Source organism: Poecilia mexicana, unplaced genomic scaffold (assembly GCF_051168715.1).
Source record: "Poecilia mexicana isolate PSO_F unplaced genomic scaffold, ASM5116871v1 scaffold_8, whole genome shotgun sequence".
Lineage (NCBI taxonomy): Eukaryota > Metazoa > Chordata > Actinopteri > Cyprinodontiformes > Poeciliidae > Poecilia > Poecilia mexicana.
Window position 1 is genome coordinate 4,793,533 of NW_028263377.1, and position 22,713 is coordinate 4,816,245.

Genomic DNA, 22,713 nt, shown 5'->3' on the forward strand with positions numbered 1-22,713 from the left:
TTCCACCTGTGTCTCTGCCAGCACTAGCAAACACTCCCAGACAGCTCTCTGCTCAATAAAGCCATTTTCCAGTAATAAGATGGAAAACAGAAAGATTTAACCATTTTTCTCTTTGCGATGAATAACATTAATATCTTCCTCATCAGCCATCCTCTCAAAACAGAAACACAAGTCAAGAAAATGCAACGTTTTCAATGCAATTATGACAATAAATGGAAAACTAGACTAACATTTGCTAACAATATACAGCGACGGCATGAATATTCATACACTTTGAACATTTTGTGTTGCAGTGTGTGAAGATTAAAAATAAATAAATAAAAATAAAAACTTTATTTCCCAATCTGATTTTTGGATTTAGTTGAAGGTAAAACAACTTGAGAGGAGCACAGACTGTATAAAAATGTTTAATTCATATGAGAAAACCACACAACTGTTTACCTGTGACTCTGAGCTGCTCTATTTTTATATAAGCAATCTTCTAAATTTAGAATAAATTGAACTTAAACTTCACCAACTTTGTTTATTACATCTTTTATTTTCTACAGATAAAACATTATAGCCGATTTTTATCAACAGTCAGCCTGAAAGTTCCGAAACACTTTTTTTCTTTTTTCTTTTTTACAAAATACATCAACGGAACTTAAAGTGCTGCAGGATTAACATCGAAACAACCACAGTAAAAACACAGTCCAGGTTCATTTCCTTTTTCCAAATTCAGTTTTCATAATTCCATGAAACACATTACTTAATGTTGAATTTTTTTTAAAATTATATCGCTTCTGCAATCGGATTAATCTGGAAATAATATTTAGAACCAGATTTACAGGGGAAGTTATCAGGATGTTGGGTTCTTTGAATTGCTATGTGGTTTTGTTATTTCTGTTTGTTCGTCTTCTTGTTTTTAGATCAGCATGTTTCAGTTTTCATTTAGTTCAGTCTTTTCTTAGTCATTTTAGTTGATTATGTCTACTTCTTGATGCTCTAGTTCAATTGTGTCTCTTAGGTTTAGTTCATCTTTAGAGTTAGATTCATGTCCCATCCCCTGTGACACATTCTCTCCCTCTCTCTCTCTCCCTCTCTCTCTCTCTCTCTCTCTCTCCCTCTCTCTCTCTCCCTCTCTCTCTCTCTCTCTCTCCCTCTCTCTCTCTCTCTCTCTCTCTCTCACTTCTTCCAGTATTTGCTTGCATTCTCCTCGTGTTTCATCCTGCCTGATTTTATCCATACGGCGTTGAGGTTTCCACCAACCACATTATGATTTTAAGCGCATAAAAGCAACACATAAATTTTGTTGATCGTATAAAACATTTCTTGACTAAGTCAGAAACCTCTATATTAACAAAATAAAGCCCAAAAATTAAACTTTATTGAATTTTAAAAGTACCCTGGTATATATAAAAAGATTTTATTTTGAAGCATCTCAACTCTAACTTGAGTAAAATTTCTGGATCGATCCGTTGAATGAAGAACAAACATGTTTCAACCAAACATTCACCAGACATAGACACACAGCTGCAGTTTTTCTTAAAGTTTTGTAAGCGTTTTAAATTGAAAGAAACTGCACTGTAAAAAGAAAATAGTTGAACCGACTTAATTGAATTGCTTCTATGAGTAACAAGCAATTCAATTAAGTTTATTCAACTTAATTTATTAAGTTTAACCAATGCAATATATTATCATCCAACACAATTTGCTAATTTTTTTTAACAAATTTATTAAGTATGTTTAAGATAACAGATTTAAGTCAGTCTTACTCAAATCATTTAGTTTACTTTAAAAAAATGGTAAATGGACTGAACTATAGCGCTTTTCTAGTCAAAGCACTTCACACTAGAGTCACATTCACCCATTCATACACCGATTGGTTAAGTGCCCACATCGACAGGGAGGAGGAAACTGGAATCAAACCTACAACCTTCTGATCACAAGACCACAACTCTACCACAGAGCCACGGTCGCTTACCAGGGAATCTGTTCCTGGTTAGCTTGAGTCATGGTGTCAGACGTGGGATACAAATATGGTATTGAACTTAATTATTTCAAGTAAAGTCAAAGTAAAAAGATCCTTTAAGGAAAAGATTTGTAACTTTTAAGTTAGAGTGTATTTAGAGGACACTGTAAAAAGAGTATTAGGCTGCAAACTAAGAAAGTTTACAAATATTTTTCCAACCCAAAATATTTAGGTTGGAACTATTTAAAAGTTTGGGTTGACTTCCTGTAGAATTAAGTCAAAGAGACTTTAAATGTTTATTAGAACAAAATAAATGATTTGAGTAAGAGTGACTTAAATTTGTCATGTTAAACCCCCTTATGAATTAAATTATAAAAACTTAGCAAATTGAGATGGAAGGACTTAGTGAATTGAGTTGGATGATCATAATAAATTGAGTTGGTCAGACATAGGATATGAAACTGGCATTGAACTCAAATGTTTTAAGTAAAGTCAAAGTGAAAAGTTCCATTAGGTTAAAGATTTGTAAGTTTTGAGTTAAATGAACACAAAAAAGTAAGTTGTCATAGCAAAAGCAAAAGAATTAAGTGAAAATTTTATATTTATATTTATTAAATTTTTTTTCCTCACTTATATGAATTATTGCAATTTTGGTCCTTAAAATGCCAAAATTTCCACTTAACTTTATATTTTGGTCCGTCTGATGATGTCATTTTAAAATATTGATTGATAATTTGATCAGTTACTCAGTTGCTGGAGTAGATTTTTTTTTTTTTTTTTTTTTTTTTTACCAAATACTTCTTTACTCTTACTTGAGTAATTTCTTGGATGGCCACTTTTTACTTTTACTTAAGTAAAAAGATGTCAAAGTATCACTATTCTCTACTCTAATTACTCCAATTGGAGCACCCCTATTTAAATGCTGCTAAAATGACTAGAGGTGAATTTCCTTCCTTTTCTCAACTTCAGATAAATGAACATTTAATGTATCGTGTTTCTTTTCTTCTTCTTATCAGACTCGTTGTGGTTTTCCAGTGGGAAACTCTCTGCCTCTCCGCATGCAGCGGGGCCTTCAGCTCCGTCATTTGTTTGCTATTTGCGATGGAGCATTCCCCTTCAGCCCCCTTCGGAAAGTCCAGGATGACATCATGCTTGGAGGCAGTGGCGCAACTATTATTCAGGTGGATGCGAAAACATAAGTCGGCGCCCCCCCATCTCCCCCTCTCACCCGGAGGAAGGTTGAAGGAGCGTGGAAAACATACGCTCGCTCCCCCCGCCACCCCCGAGACGAAGTTACGTGAAGTGTAAAACTCCCTACATTTACCACGTCACATGCGCGAGGTGAAGGAGCGTAAGGCGCACTGAAGTGTATGGGAAAACATAATCGGCGCGCCACCCCCTCCAGACGGGGTTTTGACGCCCCCTCTGGTGCTGCGCCCCTATGCGTTGCATGCGCTGCATACCCCCTTTTTGCGCCACTGCTTGGAGGAGGATACGTTTCGCATCGAAAGTGAAAATAAAGATGTGATTTACTAAAGGAGAAAGTGTAGGCGTGTCAGTGAGGCGGAGCAGACTGCGGACTGCGGGCTGCAGCACAGCAGGCTCCCCTGGATTCTGAATGTTTTCTATGAAACGTGACTGATCGGAAAGTCTGGAAGCAGAGAAACTTTACGACATCGATCCGCTTCTTTATCTGTGGTAAGTGATGGTTATGTTCTGGAGAGATTCTGAAAATTTTCTGTATGCGCGTGTTTGTAGGATTGGATACATAATAACAATAATAATAGTTTGGAAAAACAAGAAGATGCCTGCATCTAGCAAATGCGAGTTAGACTGAACATTTTTTTTTGCATGAAACTACAGAAACGTACTTCTGCTCTGTAAGCAGCCCACACACGGTGTGACTTTGGACGTTTCGCTCTGCAGGGAGCAGCGGGGAAATGAGCAGCTAGTGGAAGCGATTAATGAGACATGTGTTTGTAAACTTCTGTTAAACATGTTGATCGATTCCATGTTTCATTTTTTTTTCCTGCTGCAGAAAACGGGATCATGATCTTTTGGTGGCAGTGGTTATTATTATGTTTCTAAAAATGGAAATACTTGTTCATGATTCAGCTATTTTGTTTTCTCTTTACAAATACTTCGTGGTATTTCTTTTGGGGGGTTGGAGAGGAAGGCGCTTTGACGCAGTTTTTAGTTAGTGGAACAGAAAAAAAATATTTTATATTTTAAAAAAATCTAAAATGTAATTAAATAGAAGGTTTGTGTTTATCTGTGGTGCTGATCTCAGGTTTAAATCCTGATTTCTTTCTTCTTCTTTTTATATCAAAATGAGCCGATAGAGTGAAAGAAACGGGTATTTTTACATAAAGGCCTGGAGGCTTCATTAACATTAGAGGATGGGGAGGTGGGCAGAGGACACCAGAAATTAAAAGTAAAAGTAACAGTACAAAAGATGTAATCAAGTAAAAGTAAAAGTATTCTATAAAAAAAGGCGACTCAGCTACTCAGACAGTAACAGATCGTCAGATGGAGAAAATTTAAATTTTATTTTCAAACTCTGGTGTTTTAAAGAAGAAAACATTTTAAAAAATCCTTACAAATAATTAAAAAATAAAATCAGGCAGAAAAAAAACTTTTCCAATCAATTTTTTGCGCTAAAAGTTAAGAAACTGACAGAGCAGGTCATGTATGTTAGAACAGGGCAAACCACTTCAGGTGACAATCTTTGTTTCAGCAGGTAGAAAACGTAAGAACAACAAAGCTGGTGTACAAATAGGAAGTCTCACTTCGACACAAACTGTGTCTGGTGCTTTTATGATTAACGCAGACTTACTCTGCATTTATTGAAGTTGCTCACATTGGGCAGAGCATTCAGACTTTCAACTCAATTAAGAGTATTGGTACTTCATATTAATGTGACTCAAGTGACAGTAAAACATAAAATGTAGTAAATCTATTCCTAAAAGTAATGTGGGTTTGAGGTGTCAAATTACATGTTGAGAATATGTACATACAGTAAAGTCCTGGGCATTTTATGAGACCAATAATAAATAAAACTATAACCAACAATGGGTCACATAAAAAAAAATTTAACAGCAAAGCAGTGATTATTAAAATATTCAGTAAGCCAGTGGAGGGTGTAACCTTCCCCTCTCGCCTCATGACTGCTTATCCTTCACGGGTTTAGATAATGGATGGATGGATGTACAAATAAACAGAAAAATTAATGAAAAACATAGAGCACCAAATTCCTCATCTCCTGCCGAGCCATAGGTGGTACAATTGCTTAACTTACACATTGACTTGTCCTTGATCTTCCCATTAGCTCCTGCTGCTCTGCAACTGTTTGATGAATCTATTTTACAATCTGCTTTCAAATCTCCAGTAAATACTTACACTCCTGCTGTTTTGCTGCTGCAGCCGGTGTTTGTGTTTGACGGTCAGTTTTTAAGCTGTGCAGCGACGATCTGCTTAGACTGCCTGAATCATCAGCATTAGATATGAGACCTGGGCATGACTCCAGGTTGGTGATGACATTTCAAAGCTGATTCCAAAGACATAAGATTTTTATTTGTCATTATGTTCCCAGAATATGATGAAATTGGAGTGGCACCCTCAGTGATGAATAAATAAATAAAGTCTCAATCAATCCTCAGGGTGCAGTATAAGGGTGTGGTGTGTCTGCAGGGGGGGCAGAGAGGATGGAAGGTGGACAGAATGATTCTATAGTTTCCTGAGGAAGAAGAGTCTTTGTTGGGTCTTCCTCAGAAAAGTGGTTTTCAGTGGTCAGGTCAGTTTGTTGATGTCAATTTCCTGAGCAAATGAATTGTTGATGGTGTTTACTGTGATGCCGTGTTTGGCGCCGATGTAGGCAGAAAACAGTGGAGGAGTCCATTTAAGGCCAAAAAAAAAAAAAAAAAAAATCAGAAATTTGAATGGGGGGAAAAATCTTTGAAATTTAGGAGTTGGTAGAGTTGAAAACTTGCTTGAAAAAAACTCAGAAATTTTAAGATTAAATTCAGAACATTTTTTTAGAGAAAAAACTCAAGACTTTTTACTTTAAAACTCTGGAATTTCCAAGTGTTTTTTTCTAGAAACTTTGAAATCAAATCTCAACATTTCTGAGTTTTTACTTCTCTTTCTTTTCTATCTACAACGGCCCTAATACTCACTCATAGCTCCTTAATTTCCCCCTTGTATGTTCGGTTTCTTGTTTGAGTTTACGTCTCTTAGTTTATTGCCAACCCTTCCCTCCTGTGTGATCTTTAACTCCTGGTTCATTTCCCGTTGGGTTGATTAGTCTCTCCCCTCAGCTGTTCCACATTTCCTCTTGTTTGCTTCCTTTGTCATTTTCAACTCCTGCTTCAGTTTACAAGCTGCTGGTTTTTGCTGTTCAATGCTGGATTCTTCCCTTCCTGCTTTTTACCACCTTGAGACAAGTCTTATAAGTTTTCCCTCTTTTTTTTTTTTTTTTAACTTAAAGCTTGTGCATAAGAACACATTCCTCATGCTCATGTAAAAGTGCTGAAGTTTCCCAATTCTGCTGTGAACAATACCTTGGGTTGTGAATACTAATGTGACAAAAACAAAAGGCTTGAATGTTGGTGTAACGATGAGTCAGGGGCAAATTGTTGGATTTGTTTGCTGATGGTGAGACTGGAGATATAGTTGGTTGGCCTGAATTTGTCTCTTGACAGTTGATACCAGTTTCCTGAAAAGGTTTATACAATATTTTAAGTCTACAAGCTTTTCTGTTGTCTTTGCAAATCTTTTTTTTTTTTTTTTTGCATTAATTTATACAGGAAATAGATGTAATTTAGCACAGAAGATGTTCTGAGTCTGAAGTCCAATATGTGACTAGCAGAACAGATAAAAATAAAATATTGCGGGTGGATGATATCCATGATGCAGAAACACTGATTTATGCTACTTATTTTGATTTTACTGTAAAAATACTTAATGATTTTTGATAACAGTGATGAATTTAAGCATGGTGGTAATTATGTTAGAAACACTTAATCTCAATTTAGAGATTAAATGTTTCTGACATAATTAAATTGATGTAATAATCAATTTACCATTAACAATAAGGCAAAAAAAAAAACCCAAAACATATACGGTACAACATGGGATGTATTAAAATTCAAAATTACTTTAATGATCCCAAAGTGAAATTAAAACTCCAGTGGTATCTGTGGCTGCGATTCAATTACAAATGTTGAAAAAACGCAATTTTGCAATTTTGCAATCACAGCACGTAAAACGTTACTTGATATATTCAGCCATGGCGCTAGCACTCATCATCTATCAGCCAACCAGAGGAGATGTTGGCGTCTCATCTCAGCGTTGGAGCGACAAGCCCAGCCTACTTGGGAAATTGTTCTCGGTGATTTTATGTATGACTTGTGGATTCGACGCGTTGAAATGACGTGTTGAATCCACACAAATCTTTATGAAGTGTTTGATGCTGTGAGCGTTGCACATTGTCTGAAAAACACACACAATCCATCATCCTCCGACCACTTCCTGTTGTCTTCTTTGTCGTTTCTGCCTGTAGCAACATCCGTCTGTTGATCACCATTGCAGTTCAGCAAAATACATCTATTATATTTGAAAAACCACATTATCCTAGTTTTTTTTTTTTTTTTTTGTAAATTGGCGTGTTTCCATTTAGCAAATTTGTTTAATTCAGTTGCGTTCAGTCAAATAATAATAAAAATCAGTTTGGCCCCATTAGCCGTCATGAGGTCACTGGTGTCCATTGGATAACACATAAGCATTTCCCGGGTGGCAGTTAAGGGTTTAATAAAATGGAAGATGAAAACCCCATATTACTGGTATAAAGTTAGACGGTAATGGCAACAGTTTACATCTAATCTTCACTTTGTGAAGCCCTTGCATGCGGATAAGGGGACAGGGCATTGACTGAGCCGGGCTCAGGAAGCAGGAGAGGAAAGCAGTCGGAGACAAAGTGTCACGTTAGGCCTCATATGAGACAAGCTGGACTTCAGGACCAGCTCACATGTTCAGACCAGGATTCAGAAACACAGAAAGGAGTTTTCTGTTTCTTCTGCTTTAATCCAGCAGCCAGCTATTGGCTCACGACAATGGGACTTGCTGTGCTTTATGGGAAGTCCAAGGGAAATGACATGCAGATATGTTGATATAGAAACTCATAAACAATGAGGGGAGCGGGAGTGAGATAATAAAGTGGAATTTCCACATTACTGAATGCTGAACTGGATAATTAGGTCACTGGGACTGACAGAAGAACTCATCACAGATTAATTTTGTGCAAACTCAGATAGTGTGAGGATTTGGTTTTCTGTGTGTTAATTGGTTCTGATGGGTATTTTTTCCTTTCAAACCTTCATTAAAAGAACCACAGACAATGCATATGAATTTTATGACCAAGCTTTTGCAAAAGGAGAAGTCTCAGAAAACTGCTCCTCCGAGCTGTTCACTGAGCGTTCTAAAGACCTTTGGTTATAGCTTGTCTTTTATTATCAAGCAAAAAGAGGGGGGATAGGTAAGGAAGACAACAGAGACAAAATACTACTGCACACAGACAGTTTCTAAGGTAGGGAGGTAGGGAGTATTCTGGTTGATAAGGAGGCACCTGTGGAAACATAATTTAAGGTCTGGGAAACACAGTTAACTGTTTCACATAAAGACGAACAGGCAGATGTGACCTCCAGGTCAGTTTATACACACCTAAGGAAGAGAACACTTTAAACTGAAAATCACAATAATACTGAATGTTGATTAACTATTGATTAACATTAGACTGAATATGAACTAAAGTAATAACAAAATGATAATACCAAAAAATCTCTAACAGGTTCCTGTGTTGTCTCATCTACCCCTTGATAGTTTATAGCTGTCCTTTGTTTTCCATGATTATCTCCCTGTTGACTGTGACTGTATCTCCCTGTTGACTGTGACTGTGTTTCCCTGCCATCCTAGTCTAAAGTCGTAAGTCGTCTACTCTGCCCTTGTTCAATCGAGTTAGTCCACTAGTTGCTGCCAGTGTCTGAGCTCTTTGCCTTATTGTTGGGTTGTTTTTGGGTTTCTTTGGACAGCCTCGGTCCATCCTCACCACTCTACACCACATTTCATGATAGATGGTAAAAACTCAACTGCTCTGGTTAGCTGGCGGTTACAGCTACAAATCGGCAAATATTTACTCTAAATCAGGTAATTTGATTCATATTTATGTAATCCACATATTAGGAATAATACCTGCACTATTTTCACTGGATGAATACAGTTACATAGAAGTACAGAAACAGTTTTCACATGTATTGAGGTCTGTGGTAGGAATTTCCTCCTTGGTAGCTGACACCCCCTCCCCACACACTGACAGTCTTGTATAAGAAAATAAATCTCATGTGACATGCCGTGCAAATCTATTGACACTTCTTTGGACTTAACTTTTTTGTCAAAATGCTTCAGTGTATTAAGTTTTACAGACAAACGATTGTTGAGGCAGAAGGACAGAAACCTGATGGTGATCAGATTCTTTTCTAAATAAAAATATGAAAACGTGATACATTTTAGTCCATGAGCCAGACCAATTTTTTTGGATGCATGTCTCTAGTTAATATTTTGGTCTGATAGCCTTTCCAAAATGGCAGTTGAGTGCTTACTTCATGAGCTTTTAGCTCATGAAGTAAGCTACCCCTTTGGATAAATTCTGTTTTTTGAGACTGGGGTATGTCTGGTTTAGGTTCATGGTATAGATATTTGTCACATGGTTTAACACAATGTTTGGTGCCATCTTAAAGAGAACATTCTTGGCTTTCATTTAAGTCATGTCTTGAGTTTCTCTGACCAACACAGAAGTCACTGGAGCTCTTCAAGGCAAAAGTCATACGTGTTTTTTTCGCTATTTTTCCGAAACTCAATACCTTTCTTTTAGCTTTATTGTATAAAGGGACACAACAGTGAACGACTGCAATACTCAACAGTTTGCCACAGTTCTCGCACACACAAGGGTTAATCCAAACCACAGATTGGCCACTGAGGCAGGTCAAAGGTTAACATAGCTACAGCCAGGTATGCTTGATTTTACTGTTTTGTAATTATGAATTATTTTCTATACTTTTCTTAAAATTCCAGAATTTCCCCATAACTTTATATTTGGATGAGTTTGATGATGCAGTTTTTAAATATGGAACGGTTTTTGTTTTGATGTTTACTCAGTAAAGGGTCGCCGTTTTACCAAATATTTTTTATTTTTTTTTATTTTACTTGAGTAAAAATATGTGTGTATGTGTGTGTTGTATTGGTGTGGTAATTTGGTCCTTCCATCCACCTTTTCTCCTTCTGAAAATAATCCTCGTCTTGAACGTTGAATGTACTGGGCGACGCCATTTCCATTTCTGCAGACGAATCCCTTGTGCCGTGAAGTGGAGTTCTGTGGTGGTGAGGACAGTTGAGTGCAAAATGATGGCTTTAATGACGAATACAGAAATCCAGGCAGCACAGGTCAGCACATACTTTTTGGTAAGGTGGTCCATGCAAACGTAACTCTGTATAAACATCTCAGGGTTCTCGAACAAATTAAATTTGACAGGAATGTTATGTTTGGAAGCCAGGACGAGGTAGAAGCATGACAAGACAAAGAACTCTTCTTAACAGTGTTTATTCTTAACTTGCTCAGCAGTACAGCAACGTCAGGTATTTCTTTCCTCCATCTTAGCTCTTCTTCTCTCTGCAATCAGTACTATCCTCGCACACCACTTAGTGGTAGACACAACAAGTAACCTACTCAGAAATCGTTGGCAGGGAAGCGTGTTTAGCATTTATACAAGCATTGCATCAGTTTTTCTGTCAACGACACCATCTGTTTCCAACTGAGAGCTGTAATTCTTGTGGCTTCACTGCAGAAATCACAGATCAATCTGAGTATTGTTTTATCGAATAGATTTGTGGTGCACATTAGTGAGCAGTGGTCTTTGTCACTAGGAGACAGATGTGTCAGGCAAGTCGGCTAACTGTGTGTGTATGAAGCCAGACTTTGGTTCTGACCAATAAGGTCATATAAGGACCAATAAGCTTTATTACAAGCCTTTTCTTGTAATGCTGACATATGCAGGTCGGTAAGATCTGCATGATCAGCAAGTAAGTCTTGTCTTTGGGTGTTAGAGTGACTGACTTCTGTTTTCTGCTGCACGCACGGCTCAGACGCTTCCTCTGCTGCTCTGCTGTTTTGTTTCTAGAAACCACAGGTTGTGTAAGAAACTGATCTGGGTTTTGTTCTCCTTGAGTAAATCTTTGTCCAGAACATTTCCTTGTTAGATCGCATGATGAGAAATCAGAGCTTTCCAGGTCATGCGTCCTAAGGTCTCGAAAGCCATTTCCGTCCCCCCGGCCTTTAAAAGCTGAAGAATGTAACTTTTACAAAAATAATGTTTTTTTTTTCTATAATTGTTAATACCATGGAAAACCTGTAGTGACAGTACAATAAGAGACAGATTATCTGTGAAAGAAAAACAAGCCGGGGGTTTTAGCGCTGTCAATCACCTTCGTGTATGTGTTGCTAAATGTGTTGATGGCAGAGAAAAAGCTTAATGCTCCAGAAAAAAAAAGTTTATCTGCCGTCATCAACATACATGCTAAGTAGTCTTAGCATTCCTGACAGGCTATGTTAATAATTTAAACAGATATGTAAGAAAAATACCTTGAAGTACCATGGCTTTCCGTTCAGATTGGGATAACGTGTTTCCCGTTCAGTGTCTTCCTAAAAATATAAACTACTTAAATCATGGAAAATAACTGATTGAAATTACGGTGTTGATTTGTGTTTTTTCTGTTTGAAACTTACATTTAAATTGGTTTAAAGAAATGAACTGCATTTAAGAGTACAATAGAAACAGCCTTTTGTTGTGTCAGAGCGGACATTCAGGAGCAACAGCATCATCAGGATGTGGAGGTTCACAAAAAAGTTCCAAAAGTGTTGAAAATGTATTTAAAAAAATAGACAAACTATAATAATGGTAATATACTGTGCAAGATTAGAATGTAATTAAAAAGAAATGTCTATAATGTGCATGTGAACATTAAGACATTTACAGTGATGCATATCAGAAAAACCGACATGCATTAACAGCAGAAATGTTCTCCGAAATGAGTGAAAACAGAGGAAATCACTGCAAACACCGTTAATGTAAGTAAACACTTACTAATCATGTTGGGAGCAGTGATAATGGTAGGGTTTTTTTGTTCAGTCTAACAGACAGAAACAATGTTATCTGGTGAAATCAATCTTCAATAGCATGTCCACTATTACTGTGGTACTTTGACCTCTACCCTCTACTGCCAAAACACATTCACCTCAGCGTTCTCATGTTCCGATCTTAATCTACAGACAGGAGGCAGCTCCACCCACAGCTCCACCCTCTGCACTGGTATGTTGACGTGTTGGGATGTTACAGTGTGGGGTCCCTAAATTCACAAAGTCAAAATGAAATCAGGCAGATTTTCTGAAATGCTGTTTCTGCACAGCAGGAGCCTCCTCTGTGGTGAACTTCAGACTGGGCACAGCCATGCCAGGAACATTCCTCTTTCCTACCGACTACCAAACCCGGACACGGACACGTACACACACTTCATCTCTTGGGAGTCGGTGTTTCCACTCCATGTACAGTGACATCAATGAGGACCAGCTGCTCAGTCAAAGTAAACCATTATATTAAACTCTGTACACCCATTATTATTGTCTAAACCGTCTGCAATTCCACACGAAGTCACAGTGTGGGAAGTGAAATACCTCTGCTCAGTCAAGAGCTCAGTCAAGAGCGGTGGATTTGTAGATGGAGCCTACAAATCCACTGTAGCTCATCTGTGATTTTATGGATTCTTGTAGTTTTTGGATTTCACTCTGTTTGCCTATTTGCCACACTTAATCATTTCAGATCATCAAACAAACATTAGTATCAGACCAAAAAAAAAAAAAGCACTTTTAGCGGATGAAAAGCTTTTTGAAGCAAAAGCCCAAACTACCGTGGAGCTCCAGAGGAGGTTAACAGGAGAGGGACCGACTGGACGAGCTTTTACTTTAAAATAAATACATAAACAAATCCATCCATCCATTTTCTAACACCCTTGTCCCTTAGTGAGGTCAGGAGGTGCTGGTGCCTATCTCCAGCTAACATTCCGGGCAAGAGGCGGGGTCATCCTGGACAGGTCGCCGTTTTGTCGCAGGGCAACACAGAGACACACAGGACAAACAACTATGCACACACACACACACACACACACCCACACACACATTAAGCACAAGATATTCCATTCATATCTTGGAGAATATTATGATGTGAACAAACTGCAGTGTGTTTCTGGCAGTATGTTAAAGGGATTTTTTTTCTAACTTTTCCCTTTTTTTCATTTACTTACTATTTTGGGAAACATTTCTGCAGACGGAACGCCTGCAGACTTAAATACAACCATGAGGACACAGGACGGCTCCACTAACCTGAGTTACAGAGTTTGGTAACACTTTATTTGAAGGGGGGTGAATAAGACTGACATGACACTGTCATAAACATGACATAACACCTGTCATGAACATGAATAAGCCTTCATGAATATTTATGACTGTTGTCATAAAGCGTCATTCGGTAAATCATGATACTTTTAATACAAAGTTGACATTATTTAAAATGTCTTTGTTATGACAACTTGACATTAACCAAGAAATCATTACTGATATAAATTTGTTATAAAAGTATTACTGATTGCACTTTAAAAATTAAGTAACTTTATGTTATTAAAGGTAAAGTTTAAACAGTAATGATTTATTGGTTATGACACTTTCATGTTTATGAAAGTGTCATGTCAGTCTTATTCACCCCCCTTCAAATAAGTGTTACCCAGAGTTTTTGGTGGATTTTTTTGCCTTCTCTTGTAAGGGAACAAAAAATGTGTTTGCTAAAAATATTTTTTGGGAAAAGAAAGAATAGTAAAAGTTTAATTACCCTACTTGAATTACTTTTTTCTGTCATGAGCGGTGTAGTTGATGGTGGTGAGGAGAGACGCAGCGAACCCAGGTTATGGTGAAAATAATGAATTTAATGATGAAGCTCTCAGTCCAAAAACAGGCAGCACGGCAGAAAGACAGGCACACAGCCAAATACCGGTAGCAACTGATACACAGGACAAAAACGAGAGCTAACGCTATCCAGGACTTTACAGTTCTACTGGAGCGGAAACAAGACGTGACTTAGACATAACGAACTTCGACAACGACAAGGACCCGACGAAGAACACAGACACAGGTGGGCTTAAATACACATGGAGGGTAATCAGGTAAGTAGACACACCTGGGAGACAATCAACGGGGAGGACAGGACAGAGACTCACAGGGAAACAGGAACACATTGAAAAACTCAAAAACACACAGAAAACCACGGATCATGACATTTTCCCCCCCAAACATTTAATTGAGTCTGTGGAAGCTTTTACTGAAGGACACAATCTACAGTTTTTAAGCTATTTATTTAACAGACTTCATCTGTTTTTGAGTAGGTGAGCTTGTAAACTTATAATTCATATTTTCAAAATAAATTTGCTTAATGGAAACGCGGTAATTTTGAAATGAATCCATTAAAAAGTTTTGACACAAGGATGAGATGGGTTTTTTTCACATTAGTATAGATACCCAGAAGGCTGCCTCCACGTGAAGCAATAACCATGGCAACAGGAACTTGCTTGTATCAATACAAGTATTTATAATAGTTATTATACATTTTATTTAAAAGGTGTTTTCAGGGCACACAAGGTCACCTCACAAAAAAAGCAAATAAAATCCAAATAGAAGATAAAATAAAGAGATCCAAACGTGTGAACAGCAGAGCGTTCAGCTGGGGTTTAAAGACAGACAGCGTGTCGGAGTCTTTTACAGTGAGTGGCGAATGTGGACGTTTATTCGAATCATGTGTATAAGTTGCACATTTCCAGAATAGAGATGTTTTGTATTTCACTCATAAATCTGGCATGGCTCGACTGAAGGATGACTGTCTGACCAGTCAGCAGCTCCAGCTGAAGTGGGACCGGTACCACACGGCTCCTACTTCAAGTCCTGCGCAGAAATCCAGGATGATCAGTCTGGGTTAATCTAAACTCTAATAAACCATCATCAACATTCCCAGCACATCAATATGATCTCTGATCACAAGTTCCTGCTGAATCCTTCCATTGGCCATGTTCTCCATCAGAGCCAAAGCGCTCCACAATTAAATGGCTCACCTTTGCACAGCTACTTAAATGTGTGTGATTGTACACACACTTTGATCACCTTAAGAATAATCAAACCTGTTTGGAGTTAACCTGCTGATCCAACCCTGATTTCTTTTTCACAGAGAATGAAAGTGTCCCACAGAGAACGTGCATTCCATGCGCTTCGGTGAGCAGACCGCTGAGTTATGAGACAAAAACTGATGAAATGTAGTATTTACATTCGAGTGAGGTTTCACGTCCTTCTGTGTGTGCTACGTCACTGTCCGAGGATAAATGTGGTTCAATTAAAAGAAACTTAAAAGAAAAGTTTGGTTTCATGAACTCGGGTTGTCTGGAATAAATAGCAGTCATGAGTTTTTTAGAGGAGAGATAACAGTTCCCAGAAAATAAAACAAATTTCTAAGAAAGTGAATCAGAAATGAGTTTAGACTTGTTTGTAAAAAAGCAGTGAGAGGATTCTTAAGAATTTCAACATTTCTCAGCTGCAGAGATTAAACAAAACACACACACCTGATAAAAAGGTAATGAACATATTTGTGTAAAAGAAATGATATAAAACAAGTTAATTCCTGAGTCGTTTGGCTGTGGAAGGAAACCATTCCCCTGCCGCCCTCTCAGGGGAACGGTTGTTTTGTTGGATGAAAAACAAACACATCAATGCAGTTGGGAGCTTTGGGACAGGGTTGTGTGAGTGGTGGCACAAATCCATTTCCTGCCCTGCTCCACTACCGAAAAGCTTCAGTTTGACCAAAAAGCAAAACTGGATTTGCAGAATCAAAACAAACCAGAACCATAATTTCTGTCATGCCTCATCACAGATTCAACAATAAAGCTACCGACATTTGAAACTGAGAGTCCAGGACAGAACCACAAAGTACACAGAAAGCACTTAGTCCATCTTTTAGGAAAAGAACATGTAAGTAGAAACTGGAACTTGTGTTGGCTCCTCTGATTGTGGAAAACATTTTTGGGCTCCTTGGACTCCATCCATTGTTTACAATTGTTCTTAGGAGCTTCAGTAGAGCCGCGGTCTCGCCAGGTGTTTGCTAACTGCTGGAGAAGCTGGAGACCAAAAGCTAAGGCGGAGCTTTGGGTTAATATGGGTTTTTTGTTATTATTTCAGATATTTTAAATATGCTCTATGAAAAAATATGTTTGCAGGCCAATTTTGAGCAAATATCTTTTGGCATTATGTTTCACTGAAAAATCCAGGAATAAGTGAATCTGCGGACACCGTGAACAGACGGCGCTCCTCTGCTGTTGGTTCCAGCCACAGTTAGTAAGAGCCATCGAGACAGGCTGCTGGAAAGTCAGGTAGAAAAATAATCCTTTATGTGTCTCTTCTGGGGAAGCTCATTTATACACACGTTAAAAACAATAATAACAAAAGAAAAAATTTTACGTACAAAAAAAAATTATTCTAAATCATGCAAGCTAGGTAAAATGTAGCTATCTCTTTTGGAATATGGTTTTATATTTGTGCAGAAAGTCCATGGGCAACATCATAGGAATTAAAAATAAGTGAAAACACAGCCTTGTTGACCTGTATGTTTGGTTTGTGGGAGTGGTGGTTCTAAAGTTCAGCAGCCGCTGAGAGGAACCAGGAACAGTTTGTGAAGTTAGGTGCAGGAACCTGCTGGTTGCCAACACAGCTAAAAAAACAACATTCCAGCTCACAGACGGCTTCCCTCCTGAACTCATGAGCTCTTTTCCTGACTGGCTCCACTGCAACTGAAACATGGCAGCAAGAATGGAGTTCTCACAAAAATTTACTGGAAATGTTATTTTTTTCTTCTTTTTTGTAATTTGCCATAATTTGGCACACACACACACACCCACGCGCACACGCATACACACACACACACACACACACACACACACACGCACACAAACACACACACACACACACACACACACACACACACACACACACACACACACACACACATGCATACAACAAAAACACAGGCTAAACTAAGATAAACAACATCCTCATACTGATGATTTCTTGTCACAGAAAAAGGAGAATTATGTTCCATAACCAGTCAAAAGTTGATCAGATCATTAGAAAACCTCCAAACAGCTTTCTGTAGAATGTGTGTCTGGCATCTGGATGAAGCTTTGTTATCATCGCTTTTGTTTTTTTATCAACTTTTGGCGAAGCTCAGTGACTAATTGTCCATCTTTATTTTAGCATCTGGTGTGTACAAATATTTCTGTTTTTTATTAAAGATGTGAGGAAGAACTGTTTATGACGCTGAATACCAGCAAATAACTTTTCATTTCACCCTAATAAAACCGTATTACATGGTTCCACCTTGGGACTGGCTACTAAAGTTTTCTTCGTTTGTATCTTCTGTTCTCTCATCAAAGAGTAAACCTGGATTGTCACGGTAACGGAATGGCTTCCCGCCTCCTTCTCTTGTTCTTTGTAAGTATTACTTGTTTAGTCACACAACCCTGACTGTCTGCAAAGATGACTTGTGATGTCTATGTGCTAAATCATCTCTGATGATGTCAGATTGTTTTATTTTCCTCCTTTTCCCTTAACTTCATCGGATGCATGTTGGTACGCGTCCAAAAATGATGAAAGCCTGCAACATGTGCAATGGTTTTACAATCGTCATAACTTTTTTATTTGTACATTTTATTCTGTCATCATTTTTACTGGTACATAATAAAACAAGCTAAAGAATGTGATGCTGTCTACTAAATCAATCTAATTGGCCATTTGTTCATTTATTTATTTGTTTAGTGATTAATTGGTTTCTTTCACTCATTTACAGCTTTAAAGGTGCGCATCACATGTTGACATAGACAAAAGTTTTGAATTAAAGGAGTAGTTTGAAGAAAAAAACATGTTATGTAGTCTAGCCGGGGTTTTTTTTGTTTTGTTTTGTTTTATTTTACATCCATATCGCATGTAAATTAGGATGTGGGAAGGAATGACAAAAAAACACAAACTCAGGTTGAGCAACTGACTCATTGGTTCCATATATGTTCATACTCGTTGCCACATTCAGAACATCACTTAGAGTTGATTTGAGCTCTGTGACATGGTGAATATCTTAATGAATGCATATAATGGCTGATATGAGCAGAAGACGGGGACAGAGAGAGATGGATGGTTCTCTGAGAAATGATTGTGTGTGAAGATCAAAGTAGAGATGCATGTCTGGAAATCAGCAATAAGGTTGTGTTTAGATCAAATTTCAACCCCCTTCTGATCCTCACTTTGAACTTAAAGTTGCAATCATCCTAATCTTCAGGCAAGTTGTCTTCAACACAGTTAGAAGGTCAAATAGATGAGGTCTCTATCATGCCACTGGCTGATTCAAAATTTGTGTTGCCAAATTATTGGACAGCTGTATAAAGTGGACGGGGAATGTATACTAAGAAGAGTGAACACTGGATGGGAAAGGTGATTTAAAAGGATATAGACAGCTATTCATTTCTTTCATCATTTTTATAGAATGCAAGAAACAAAAAATTAACAGTGAAAATAATAACTTTGCTTTACATTTTTCTAGGTTTTTTTAAGTCTCACCGGCCTGTCAGAGGAGAATTGTCATGATCATTTCTTCAAAGAACACTGGGTATGCCAAGTTCTGTGTTTTTTGTTTTTGTTTTTGCTTTTTTGGAAATGCTGTCAATTGAATAATATACTGAAAATCCTTTCTGTCTGTAATATGTGTGTGAAACTCACAACAGACAAGTGTTCATTTGTACTTGCATTCAGTAAAAACACTGTTCTCACTCAACAGCAGGGAGTGAGAACACAGTAGCATTGGTTGACCGGAAGCATTTTGGTCAATTTTAGGTTTTCTTTTGCTTTTAATTGTCTATCTCAGTTGTTTTGGTTTCCAGTTTATCAAATACAAAAAAGTAATCCTCCATAAGTAAAAATTGAATGTTTAGCCAGCCAGTCAAATGTAGCAATCAAGTATTTCCATCTCATTAAATTTCATGAACGTTTAACTTTCTAGTCAGGCATGTGCAGGGGGAGCCCCGCCCCTTTTATTCTTTACAGCAGGCCACAGGGCCGGCCCAAGGTAATATGGGGCCCTAGGCAGAATCATGATTTAGGCTCCCTGACCCCCTCCTACTAAGAACATCAGCATCACAAACAGTGTGTAAATGTAGATTTAGTGAAGATTACACCATGCTGTAACCATGGTAACACAACAATCAAACTATCCAGATGATTCTTTGCACTTTTACAAAGTAAACTTCTTAATTATATCCTAAATGCATAATTTATTTATTTATTTTTATTCTCTACTGAATACATTAAGTAAAATTTAATAGCACTGCCATTCTCAATAAATGAATGCTACACGTTTAGATCTATTATCTGTTTTACAATTCAACCATTTCTAGGGGCCCCTGAATGTCTGGAGGACCCCTGAATGGCCCCTATCAGCAGCTACTAAGTTTTCTTTACCTTGATTTCTCTCAACCTTTTAATTCTAGATCTCAAAGGTTCTAACATCAAAAAGTGATGTAGAGTTAACCCGTCTGAGCTTTTTTGATCTTTAAAGCAGTCTGCAGCCAAGTTGTTACAGAAGTAGTAGAGTTTATTTATTAAAATAGCAGCAAAATTGCTTATTTCATAACTTCATAACCAGTGACCTTCTCTCCTCTGGTCTCAGATCAGCTCAGCCCTCCAGAACTGTCAGCAGCAGAAACAGAAACATTATACCTGTCAGGGAAACATAGACTACATTTGCTTTGCTTTGTCCCCACATGATGACAATGAATTCCAATTAAATATTAGATTCCTTATTAATATGGGTTGTTGCTATGTTGATATACGGTGTTTTAAGATCTTGTTCAATCTGCCCCTTTTTTACTTTGAGCCCTCGCCCCTCCAAAGGTCTCTGCACGGCCCTGTTACTTCTTACCTCTTAGTGAAAAATAGTAATACTGATAAAGATTTTTTTAAATATACTAGTTCATTGCTCACAGCTTTGGTTATAATGATCTGTATATGATGTAACTGAAAGGATTAACTGTAAATATCGTCTCTGTGTCTTATTTTGTGCTTATTTTAGAACGGCACAAACATGACTGATCTGATTCTCCTAGTAAATGCCACCAGCACCGAGGTAACTTGATGATGCAATGATTATCTTTGAGAATCGGAACCATTCTGTATGTTTCAATGAGTTGCACTTTTACCTACATTTGAAAGAGTGTGCATTTATCTGTTCTTTTTTGCAGAAAATCCTAAATTGCACTATATGGAAAAACAGAGGGCGAGAATTATTTGATAAAATCAATAAGGATTGCTTTAAAGGCCTAGTGAGTGCATTTCTTAGACATATCAGAATTTCAATGGCAGTGTCTTTTTCTTGTCTTGTTTTTCCACCTGTTGATGTTTTTGATCATGTTTTTCTTTGTTTATAGAACCTGGACACAATCTGTACACAGACAACTGAAGGGAAACACAAAATCCATGCATTTCACTTCAGGTGTTTTTATGCCAGACTATACAAAGTAAATTACACAACTGAATCCGCAAAAGAAAGTAAGAAACAATGACACCTAACAATTGTGCCTTATCATTTGAAACAGAGTGAGATCAAAACAGAGAGAGCTCAGGTTGTGATATTAACACAGCAAGCGTGTTCATGTGAAGGCCGATCCAGTCCATCACCATTATTATTCATACCTCTGTTCTTTCATTTTACATCTATTTCTCCAGAATAGAAGTGAAATTCATGTTTTAGAATAGTGAAGCCAAAGTTTTCTTGCAGATCTCCAAAAGAGTCTGTGAATGGGGGAGAGAAGAAGTAGACCTCCCAACCTATTATTATTTATTGAGAACAAATTATTTGATTGGATGCTTTGATTGGACCATTCGTGGAGATGCTGAGATCAGCAACTCTGATAGGAAAAACAGTTATTGTGGCATACAGGGGAAATAGTGAAGTGAAGAAAGATGCACCGATCAGACTGGATCAGAACTGATTCTAGATAAAGAACTGAAGATGGATGGAAGTAAATACAGAACAATCCAGAGAGAAAACCTTCCAAAGTGTTAGGATCCTGGTTGTTGAGTTGTTTTGGTGGTTTGATTTGATTCTAGCTTCATTATTATTTTGTGTTTTTATCTTGGTTAGATCTGTCTTGATCCTGTTTTCCTTTAGTTCAGTTCTTCTCTGTGTTTCTAGTTGTTTATTTCTTAGTTATAGTTATTCTTTGCTTCTCTAGTTTTATGATGTTTCTTTAGTTATTCTGTAGTGTTAGATTTATTTCCTGTTCCCCTGTGTACTCTCCCTCGCCCCCTGTGCCACTCTCTCACTCCCTCTCCTCTGTGTGCCTTCTGCTCTCCACTCACACCTGTAATCACTTAGCTAATCAGCCTAGATCTTATGTTCAGCATTCCAGAACTTGCATTCGATCACTTCATTCTCGGTCACTTCTTGCCGGTTCCTTTTATCTAATTCAGTCACTTCCTGGTTCCACTTCATGTTCTTTGTGTGTTTTCTTTCCTTAATGTTCTTTGGATTCCTTATTTGTCTTTTGTCCTTGCTCCTGTGTTTTGTTTTGGGGGGTTTTTTTGTAAGTTTTTGTATTTAACTTTTTTTCGCCATGAGAAACTGCTATGTTTGCTAAGAATGTGTACACAACAACGATTTAAATTTAACTTTATATACAAGTGAGGTACATACAGAATCAAGTCTGTTGGTCACAGTGCATTGCAGCAAATATTTAAAGACAATCATTGCTTTTATTGTGAATAAATTATTTTTAATTGTAATATCATTCACTAATATTCATATTTCTTATTTTTAGTCTATGAAGATTGCCAAAACTTCAGTGAGTACTTCATTATGGTGTTACTGCACACTTAAGCTTTTATTGTTTTTCCTAATGTGGACATTTGAGTACTGTATTGTCTTCTGTTCTTTGACAATTGTACATATATTTTTATTATGCAGCTTTTCTAAAACTAACCATGCTGTATGTTTCAGGTTCTGAGATCAATACTTTGCAACAGCTATGGAACAGTTTAGATAATGGTAAGTTTTAGCATCTTGATTTAGTTCATTGTTTTACCTTCTATGTTTGGATTTTAATGTTACTGCATGTTTTGGGAACTACAAGTGGAAATGAGCATGTTAGGCTCTAACCTGGTGCAGTAAATAAATTCATTTGTTCATTCAAACACAACAAAATCTAAATTGTTATTGCAACTTTAGAAAGTCAGCAATGAAGCTCTTTATTCATGACTACTTTACAATCTTGCTGATTTTAGAAATTGTATTTAATATTTAACTGTGGCCCATTTCATGCAAAACACAAACATTTAACTCATTTCTCATTACATTATTGCCTAATTTGTCCACTGACATTTAATTTTTCCTCATTTGTTGATGTTTCTTCTTGTTTGTTTTTTCTTTTTTTTTTATTTGTCCACAAGCCTTCAATAGTCACTGAAACACTGATCAGACATAATCATTGTTGGTAATTAGGAATTACTCTGCGTCTCTCTTCTGACAAAATGCTAT

At 37.4% G+C, this 22,713-nt stretch overlaps 1 protein-coding gene across 7 annotated transcripts in view; it reads left to right on the forward strand.

Annotated features, from left to right (window-relative positions):
- The first annotated feature begins 3,340 nt into the window (after positions 1 to 3,340).
- LOC106909849 (uncharacterized) overlaps positions 3,341 to 22,713 on the forward strand; it is a 55,314-nt gene continuing 35,941 nt past the window's right edge. For 3 of the 7 annotated variants that reach the window (XR_015764068.1, XR_015764069.1, XM_088008063.1), the window contains exons 1-8: positions 13,255 to 16,510; positions 17,570 to 17,627; positions 18,727 to 18,792; positions 20,251 to 20,304; positions 20,420 to 20,500; positions 20,606 to 20,726; positions 21,998 to 22,021; positions 22,177 to 22,224. Coding sequence is in view for 5 of the 7 variants with exons in the window: in XM_088008063.1 (XP_087864189.1) it covers positions 17,598 to 17,627; positions 18,727 to 18,792; positions 20,251 to 20,304; positions 20,420 to 20,500; positions 20,606 to 20,726; positions 21,998 to 22,021; positions 22,177 to 22,224 (424 nt within the window). In the remaining 2 variants the exon portion in view is untranslated. Of the gene's footprint in view, positions 3,650 to 12,326; positions 12,367 to 12,463; positions 12,638 to 13,249; positions 16,511 to 17,569; positions 17,628 to 18,726; positions 18,793 to 20,250; positions 20,305 to 20,419; positions 20,501 to 20,605; positions 20,727 to 21,997; positions 22,022 to 22,176; positions 22,225 to 22,713 lie in introns of those variants that run through there. The other 4 variants (XM_088008065.1, XM_088008064.1, XM_088008066.1 and 1 more) reach the window with 4 other exon arrangements.